Below are 9,933 nucleotides of genomic sequence, written 5' to 3'. Positions count from 1 at the left end.
GCAACTGATCCGGTTGGCACAAGAAGGCTTGGAGCGCAGAGAGCACGATGGGCGGACCAGGTGGAGCGTGACTTGGCGAGCATAGGGCGCGACCGAGGATGGAGAGCGTCAGCCACAAACTGAGTATTGTGGCGTACTATTGTTGATTATGTCTTGACTTAAATGTGATGCTGAACAAATAAATGTATGTATGTGATACTTTCCTGCTAAACAATCATTACCACATAAAAGAGTACACATATCGAATAAAAAGTTATTCCGACTTCAATTGCATTTGTTATTTAACAAACAATCTTTGAGTATCCTTTTTGCCTTTCTCGTACACTAAGTGTACTGGAAAGGCTATATATTCACTCCAAAAATGACTTTTCGATAGAAGACCCGGAGGATCGAGTCACATATACCAATCAACTCAGCTCGACGAATTGAGGTGGTGTCTGTGTGTATGTATGTATGTGTGTATGTGTGTGTACAAAAAATACTCACATCACTTTTTGGCAGTAAACCTGAACCGATTTTAATGACCGACGGTTCATTCGACGGGGAATCTGGTCCCATTGTTTCCTATTGAAAATGGTTTGGATCGGTCCAACCGTTCCGGAGTTATGGCCATTTAGGTGTTCCGGATCGGTACCCCAGGAAGGGGCCAGATATGAAAACGCTACAAACCCATCCATGCGACACATCAAACTACGGCATTTTCGATAACTTGATGAACGGTAAGCAGAAAAATGGTCTCAGACCATATCTGAACCGGTAGTGTCCCGGAACCGGTTCCGGGTGTCCCGCCGGAAGTGGCCAAACATAAAAGTGCACTAAATTCATGCATGCGGCATATCAAACCGCAGCTTTTTCGATTCCCTGATGAACAGTAAGAAGGAATACATTCTCAGACCATATTGGAACCGGTAGTATTCCAGAACCGGTTCCAGATGTCCCGCTGGAGGTGGCCAAGTATAAAAGTTAACCAAATCTATGCATGCGACTTATCAAATAGTGGCTTTTTTGACATCCTGATGACAGGTAAGCAGGAAAATATTCTCAGACCATATTTGAACCGGTTGTGTTCCGGAACCGGTTCCGGGTGTCCCGCCGGAAGTGGCCATATATGAAATTGAACGAAAACCATGCATGCGACATTTCAAACCGCGGCTCTTTCGATAACCTGATGAACAGTATGCAGGAAAGCATTCTCAGAACATATCGATACCAGTAGTGTTCCGGAACCGGTTCCAGATGTCCCGCCAGAGGTGGCCAAGTTTAAAAGTTAACCAAATCCATACTTGCGACATATCAAATAGTGACTTTTTTGATATCCTGATGAACAGTCAGCAGGAAAATATTCTCGGACCAAATGTATCTGGACCGATAGTGATCCGGAACCGGTTCCGGGTGTCCCACCGGAAATGGCCAAATGAAAAAGTGAACCATACTCATGCGACAAATCAAATCGCGGATTTTTAGGTATCTTGATTGGCAAAAAAAAAGGTTTCCGGCCATATTTGGAACAACCGGTAGTATTCTTTACCGATTAAGGGTGCCCCATCGGAAGTGATCAAATGTAAAGGAGAACCAACCTCATAAATAGCTGTTTTGGTAACCTGATGAACGGTTAACAAGAGAAACAATCATAGACCACACTTTGGAAAACCAATACTGTGCCGAAACCGGTTCCAGGTGCTCCGCCGGAAGTGGTCAAATGTAGAACGGAACCAAACGCATGCACACCGCGCATTAAATATCGGCTTTTTTGATGACGCGCAGAACAGTCAGCAACAAAAGTCTCAGGCCACTTTAAGACTTCCGGTAGTGTACCGGAACCACTTTCAAGTGTCTCGCCGGAACTGGCGAAATGCACAAATAAGTGTTTGACAATACACCAAATAGCAGCTTTTTTGAATACACGATAATCGATTCGTAAGAACATAGCCTCAGACCATATTTTAGACAACCGGTAGTATCCCGAGACCAGTTCTGGGTGTCCCACTGGAAGTGGTCAGATGTGAAAGCGATCTATACCCACCCATGCATGAGATAAATTAAATCGTGTTTTTTTTTTGGGTAACCTAATGAACGTTAGCAATGAAATAGTCTCAGACTATATTTGGGAGACCCGGTGTGCTCCGGAACCTGTTCCGGTACCGCATCGAAAGTAACCAAATGTACCATGCAACATATTACATCACGGCTTTTTAAATAACCCGAGGAACGGTTAACTAGAAAATAGGCTCACACCACATTACAGACTACCGGTAGGGTTGCACAACCAGCGTTTGGTGCTTCGCCGGAACTACGAAAGTAAATAAAATCAATGCAAGCGATAAATATGTGTAAGAGAACAAAATCTTACAAATTAAACCCACATACAAACAGACGTCGCACTATACTCACTACCTATCGCTCTTGTTTTCAACGGTCAATAAGATATAGCCCAAATGTACAGAAAAAAAAATTGTGATCTGTGATTGTGTAAAGAGTTATAGCTTAGCTTGTTAGTATCGTCTTGATATTGATCAGCCTCCAGTGTTAGTGAAGGTGCTCATCAAAGTGCTCAAGCAGTCAACTGAGAAGTTTTTTTCAGCCCTGCTCATACGTTGAACATAACGTCGGACTATGTGCAATCAATAAGTTTTAAGTCAATTTAAAGATGTCTTTGATAAAATGCTTGCTTTTCTATAAAAATATTCGGATTCAGAAACACTTTGACTTACGTTGTCGGAAAGATTGTGAGAACATGTTCGACATTCTCACCCCCCAATGACGGTAATACTGGTTTATGTAGCTAACCGTTGCTTGCTGATACTTAGTAATTCATATTGCTGAAATAAATCAGCAAAGTCATGTGCAACCTTGTGAGCAACAATAAAACCTTTATAAATTGTGACGAAAGCTAAATTGTTGTTGGATTTTCATTTGGGATAGAAGCTTCGACCCCTCTAATGTTCATTCCAGTCTTTCTCGCTTAATATTTTTGCATGACCCAGCCGGCCAATCCGAGAACGAATGGCATCCCACACAAAACGTGATTCGTGCCTTCCCATTACTTAATCCTTGCGATAACCAATATACACATTACACATGGCTGTTCGAATGCCCTTTTCCCGAGAAGATAAATTCCATATGTAGAACCATGGTATGCATTCTATACTTCATATATGGAAGTTTGACCCCAGCAGAGCCATTTTGGGATGACGCATGCAAAACCCGGCCACGCTGTATTATGACAACTCCATCAGTAATCGGTCACTGCCCACGGGAAACTCCCCCGTTATTTCCATGTGTCCTCTCTGTGCAATCGAGACCGTCCTCCCTCTGTCCCTCCCTGTGCAGAGACAGCGTGCAATAAATAAATAATATTCCTCCACACCGAGAGAGGAGCATTGGCTGGCGAAAATTCCTTTTGGTCCGTCGACGAGCGAAGAGAGGTTGACACCGTGTGGGACGGATCGACAGTTCAACTCGAGTAAACATCTGAACTCAAGTTGAGGGCGGGAGGTAGGTAGAAGGAAGTCTCGAGGAGGTTCTCGAAATTAACCTTATCTTTCGTGGGTAAAATCCACACAGCCATGCTAGGATACCTGGATCAGGCTGTCAACAAGTGCCCGGTTGCCTCCGGTATCTGGTCGCCAAACGGTTCGCTCCAGTTTTGTAACGGTTTTTTTCTTCGGTGACAAAAGGCTAGATTTACTACCCTAGTGCAAAATTACGGTCATTTGTCGGGGTAGCAGATAAGTGATGAAATTCCATTGTTGAAGTGAAATATAACTTTTATGGTGGCCTTTTGTCTGTTGGGGGATGAAGTCGCTAATTAGGAACATATCCCATTTTGTATCTTTCTTTGACTCTGAGTTCAGATTTATGCAAAATAGGCCAGGCGTCTGTGGGAACCCGATCCGTACGGATTTTTATAGTTTTATTTCTTTATTGACTACGTTTAAAAGCTATACGACGGATTTGGTCTAGAATTTTTCCTCATGACATGATTTTTCACGTTAGCGTAGTATTTATAACGGGTTTTTTGCCAAATATTCACAAACGGGAGGTTTTCCTCTAAAAGTTCATTAAAAATAAAAATGTTTAGAATTCGCACAACTATTGCATCAATTATTCTGCAATAAATATGGGAAACTGGGACATTTCCGGCCGACTGGATGCAAGGCGTCTAAGTAAAGGTACCCAAAAAGGGTGACCTGACTGTATGCGATAATTGGCGGGGCATCATGTTACTGTGTATCGTCCTCAAAGTGCTCTACAAAGTGATCCTTAACCGGATACAGAAGATTGCTCTCCTACGGCAGCAAGCTGGATTCCGTGCCGGACGATCCTGTGTGGACCGTCACGCTCGGTATCGTCCTGGAGCAAATCAATGAATTCCAAGAGTCTCTCTACCTGGTGTTCATTGATTACGAAAAAGCTTTCGACCGTCTCAATCACGGAAACATGTGGGAAGCCCCCAGTCGCAAGGGTCTCCCTGAGAAAATCATCGGCCTCATTGAAGCACAGTACAGGGCATTTTCGTGCACAGTACTGCACAATTTATTTATTTATTTATTTATTTATTGATTCACCATCTTCAACCTAGCTAGTTGTACAGACTGATACTTAATCTAATTCCTTATCCTATTTTTAAACGTTGTCTTTGTAATATTAAAATCAAAATTGTCGCTGATTTCGTTAAAAAGCCTACAGCAGAAATGCAACGGGTTGAAATGTCCATAAAGCGTTCGGTTGGTAGGTAGAAGAGAGCATGATTCCGAAGACGGCGAGTTGGGGCATGAATATTCAATTGAAAAAGCAGCTCTCCACAGTCGATGTTTTCTGCCAGCAGATCAAAGCAGAACAGTCTCTGCAGCATTATCCTTCTCGATGCTAGTGTCTCCAACTGCATCAGCATACACCGGTTTTCGTATGGGGGTAACCTCACCGCGTCATTCCACGGCAGGCGCCGTAAGGCATATCGCACGAATGATCGTTGGACGCGCTCAACTCGACTACATTGAACTTGGCTATACGGAGCCCAAACTTGAACAGCGTATTCTAATACACTACGAACCACTGCACAGTACATAGACTGCCTTCATGGCATAGACATCATGGAAGGATTTTGTAATTCGTCGCAAAAAGCCAAGTAGAGAGAAAGCCTTTGCCGTTGTAGTAGAAATGTGCTCGTTAAATTTGAGTTTACTGTCGACGATGATTCCCAGATCTTTCATGGTGGTTACACAATCTAGTTCGTGAGAATCGATCAAGTAACATTGGTGCATCAGTGTTCGAGATCGCGTGAACGACATTGATTTACATTTACCGGCATTAACTTCCATCCCATTAGCACGACACCACTTCGTTATGTTGTCCAAATCACGTTGCAAAATGCAGCAATCCATACGAGTAAGTATCGCTCTGTAGATTTTCAAGTCATCGGCGTAAAACCATTTTTGCGACTGAATCAGCGGGCTCAGGTCAGCGATAAACAGCACAAATAGCAGCGGTCCGAGGTGGCTACCTTGGGGAACACCAGACGGTATATCAAAACGATCCGATTCACATCCGTGAACCTTTACAAATGCCAAGCGATCAGTCAAATACGAATGCAGCCATATAGTTATCCACTCCGGAAGTCCCATTTTTCGAAGCTTTGCAACTGTTAACAAATACGGCACCTTGTCAAAAGCTTTTTGCAAAGTCAACGTAAATAGCGTCGACCTGACGATTCTTCTGCATCTTCATCTTAACACTAGTCACGAAGGACATCAGGTTGGTTGTCGTAGATCTGCCTTTAACAAATCCATGCTGAACCTCGGGAATAGCAGGACGAACAGTTCTGTATAACGCCTCATGCATGAAACACTCAAGAACCTTTGAAAAAGTGCTGAGTATGGAAATTCCGCGATAGTTCTGCGCCATGTTCAGGTTACCAGACTTGTGAATAGGAGTTATAGACGCCACTTTCCATAAACGAGAAAAAACGCCGCTCGACAAAGAGCGATTGAAAATAATCGAGGCAGGAAGCGTCAGCTGCCGTCAGGACCGGGGCCTTTTGAAGAGTCAAGATGGGAGAAACTTCTTGAGACGTCGTCAACAGTTACGTTGAATAATGGCAAACGCAGATCATATGAAGTGACTCCATCAAGTGCCATTTGTGTGATTGGCGTCGGAGAATTATTGTAAACACTTTTGAAGAAGTCGGCAAACAAGTTTGCTGACTCTTCTGCAGAACTGGCTTGGATGTTCTGGTACTGGATTTCATATGGTAAACTATTCGAATTTCGCTGACTTTTAACAAATGACCAGAATGACGCAGGGTTGTTCTTAGCATTAATTTCCAGTCCGGATATATACTCACGAAAGGCATGCCGATGCAGTGTCGAAAATTCCTGTTCTATTGTCCGAAGTTGCTGCCTATTTTCTTCGGATCGATGCTTAGAAAATCGTTTGCGGACCTTGCGCAGCCTATTTTGCAACGTCCGAAGTTCATTATTCCACCACGGTTGGTTGCAGCTACGATTCGTGCGACGATTCCTACGGGGAACATTCTCACGGATAATACTGTAGATCCTGTCATAGAAGACGTTAACAGCGTCGTCCACAGTCCTGTCGTTGAGTATAGAGTCCCAGTCAACCTTGCAGATATGCCTACACACAGCGTCTACATCATTGCTCCGGAAATCGAACTGAATGTCGCTGTCGTTATCGTCTCTTATTATGCGGTTTTATTGGCAATTATCGGTGAAAAATAACGGAAACAGCTTATTTTGCGTGACGCGTTTCGACAGGAGTGCAGGATGCAGCTAGAGGAGAAAGGTATACATCTGAAGCTGTACCGTAGATACGTGGACGACTGCATGTGTATAGCTAGAAGGGAGCACATCCAAACGATCGTGGATACGTTCAATAGTTTTCACGATCGTCTCCAGTTTACTGTTGAAATGGAAGTGGGAGGGAAAATAAAGTTTCTTGACATGATGTTGGAACGGGCGGATGACCAAATAAATACATCTTGGCTTCCGAAACATTCTAACGGAAGGTACCTGGACTATACGTCCAAAAGCCCGTTCCAACATAAACAAAATACCGCGATCGCGCTAATTGATCGCGCCATTAAGTTAACATGTGGGGCGAAGCGGGAAGAAACGTTAAAACAAGCGACACAAATCCTAGAAAGAAACAACTACCCCTCCTGGTTCATACAGAAACAAAAAAGACTCCGCATACACAAACACTACAACACCTTGGAGGCCGACAACCCAACTACACTCCCACAGAAATATGTTTCCGCACCTTATGTGCCTGGTCTTAGCGAAAAGTTGAAGAAAGTCTTAAGAAAAAATGACGTCACTCTTGCTTCTAGACCGCAAAACAAAATAAAAAACCAAATATTCAGCAAACTGAAGGACCCTATTCCACCAGGGAAACAGAAGAACGTGGTGTACTGTATACCATGTGGGGCTGACGAGAAGGTGTACATCGGCCAAACGAAAAGGATGCTAGAAGTAAGAGTGGCGGAACACAAGAGTGACTGCCGAGGTAGAAACCCGAAATCGGGCCTGGCAGTCCACAAAATGGAAGAAGGACATATCTTCAACTTCGATCAAGTGAAGATTTTGGATCGAATCCAAGACCAGGCAACCAGGAACATATCAGAGGTGTTTCATATTAAGAAGAGAGGCGAAGATCTCACTGTGAACCTACAGAGAGAGTGTGGGAACTTCAACTCGGCTTACAACGGGCTTTTAGCTCAGTTGCGAAGACAACCGTGAGAGGAAAACTGCGTGTATGAGAGAATGAGTGAAACAGCATAATGGGTGAAAGTAGGCATGAGATGGGTGTTGTAAATTAGTATTATATAACTGACGAAGTTGAAGGGGTGATTCCAGCTGAATGTAAGTGTTTTGTGATTTGTAAATTGTAATGTATTTGTACTTAAATCAATGTATTAAATAAATGTATAATGTTTTAGGCGTCTGATGATGACCGAAGAATAGTAGGTCGAAACGCGTCACGCAAAATAAGCTGTTTCCGTTATTTTTCACCGATAATTGCCAATAAAACCGCATAATAATCGTTCACGGTGATCAACCCCGGTCAGTTATCGTCTCTTAGCATCGTAGATAGGAAGAGATTCAGGAGGAATGGCTTGTGGTGATTATCCGGCGGAAGTAGAGGCAAAGGGGGCTCATAAACTTCTACGTTGTCCGGATTGTTGACAAAGGCCAAATCGAGCAGTCGACCGTTATGGTTATATACGTTTAGTACCTGAAACAGTCCCGATGCTACCACTGATTCCGTCAAAGAGATTTCACTTTCTGATGACGCGTTGTTCGGCAGATACGCATTGATGTCGCTGTCGTAACGCCACGTAAGACGAGATAAATTGTAGTCGCCGAGTGTTAGTATCGTGTCGTTATTTGATGCTGCATCGCATATTTCTTGGATACATGAAGCATGCTGTTCGTACACAGAAGGGGCAGTGTCAGGTCTGATGTAAATACAGCAGACGTATATAGTTTTCGAAGGAAGCCTAAACCGCACAGCTATTTGCTCGAGACCATCTCCATATACAAGCGGGACTATTTCGCACCGATGATGCTTCTTAACAGCTATAAGGACTCCACCACCGCGCTCCAGATTACTTGTCGATCTGCTGCGGTCACAACGATAATTGGAAGACAGTTCCGAGTTAGTAATACCCGGGTGCAGCCAAGTCTCGGTAAAGGCGATGACTTCATAATCACAACTGCATAGTTCTAGAAACAGGTCTCTTGTCTTCGTTCTAAGTCCACGTACATTCTGATAGTAAACCAGGAAAGAGGAGGATGTGACAAATGGTTGCGAAGTCGATGATGCAGTGTCGCCGTTCACGGTCAAGCCACGTTCATCTGATGCTGATCGGACGTGGCTGTTGCATGTGGTGTCATGATCTCTGGAACAGGAGTTGTCGGTCTTCAAAAACCCACCCGCTGCAAACTATGATCTTCGAATTCTCGAAAACGAATACCTAAAGGCCATGTATCGACCGACATCGCCTTGTCTTTCAAATCGGAAGACATGCCTACTTTGAAAAAGATAAACGTAAGCGTACGCTGATCTCTATCCCTTGGAATTAACTTTACCAACTTCAGGTTGTCTGTCCCAAGACATTCGTTCACCATTGTTCGTACCTGTTCATCCGCGACGTTGGGTTGAATATTCGACAGATACAGCCAAAAGTCTGGTACTGCATTTGTTGAACAAACAGCAACAGGATTGTCGTCAGAGTGACGAGTGTTGGATCCGCAAAGCAACTTCGGTGGTCGTCTAGTGGAGTTATCATCGTCGACGTCGATTTCACGTGGTCTCTTTGTCCTTGTCGAGAGAGGAAACGGCGATGGAACAGCTGCAAGTGGTGTAGAAGGGACCGCATCAACTAATGTTTTGAAGCTGGTACGTATCTCCATGCGAATATCGTTGAGAATGCTATCCTTGATTTCCGTCTTAAGCGCTTCGATGATGTTCTGATTAGCAGCATTCACGGATGTCATCGCGTTAGAGAAACGAGTTTTCGCAAGTATATTACGGCAAGCAAAACACATCCATACCATATGACCATTGTTGTTCATCAAGCGATGAGTCTCATCCGTCATTCCAGAACATTTGCAGCAAAATTGACTTGCACAGAAACCCATGCATTTCATCGCCGGGCCGGTAAAATCGCTTGCACATTGCTCGGTGTTTTGTCCGTGTTAGTTGTTAGTAATGAATTTGAACTTAAAAGTAACTTAAAGCTAACATGCAAAATTTTTAAATAGTCCGCCCTAGTAAAACTGCTATAACTGAATACACGTAAGAGACACTCACAGAACACATTCATTATTGTAAAATAAACACTCATCACTACACAAAAACACTCAAGTGAGCAAGCTCGGACAGCACGAACTAGAAACATTGTAGTCAGTA

General features: G+C 43.6%; 1 protein-coding gene across 1 annotated transcript; it reads left to right on the top strand.

Moving 5' to 3' along the window:
- The first annotated feature begins 6,782 nt into the window (after nt 1-6,782).
- Nucleotides 6,783-8,486, top strand: LOC134289863 (uncharacterized). The gene is made up of 2 exons (XM_062856726.1): nt 6,783-7,880; nt 7,958-8,486. The coding sequence occupies exon 1, from the start codon at nt 6,783-6,785 to the stop codon at nt 7,755-7,757; it is 975 nt and encodes a 324-aa protein (XP_062712710.1). The 3' UTR covers nt 7,758-7,880; nt 7,958-8,486.
- The last annotated feature ends 1,447 nt before the right edge of the window (nt 8,487-9,933 follow it).

The sequence above is a fragment of the Aedes albopictus genome, chromosome 1 (genome assembly GCF_035046485.1).
Source record: "Aedes albopictus strain Foshan chromosome 1, AalbF5, whole genome shotgun sequence".
Lineage (NCBI taxonomy): Eukaryota > Metazoa > Arthropoda > Insecta > Diptera > Culicidae > Aedes > Aedes albopictus.
This window is presented reverse-complemented; position numbering and strand designations above follow the sequence as displayed.

Bases quoted from the DNA above. Each gene is read 5' to 3' on its own strand.
- LOC134289863 (XM_062856726.1), top strand. From the start codon at position 6,783: ATGCAGCTAGAGGAGAAAGGTATACATCTGAAGCTGTACCGTAGATAC.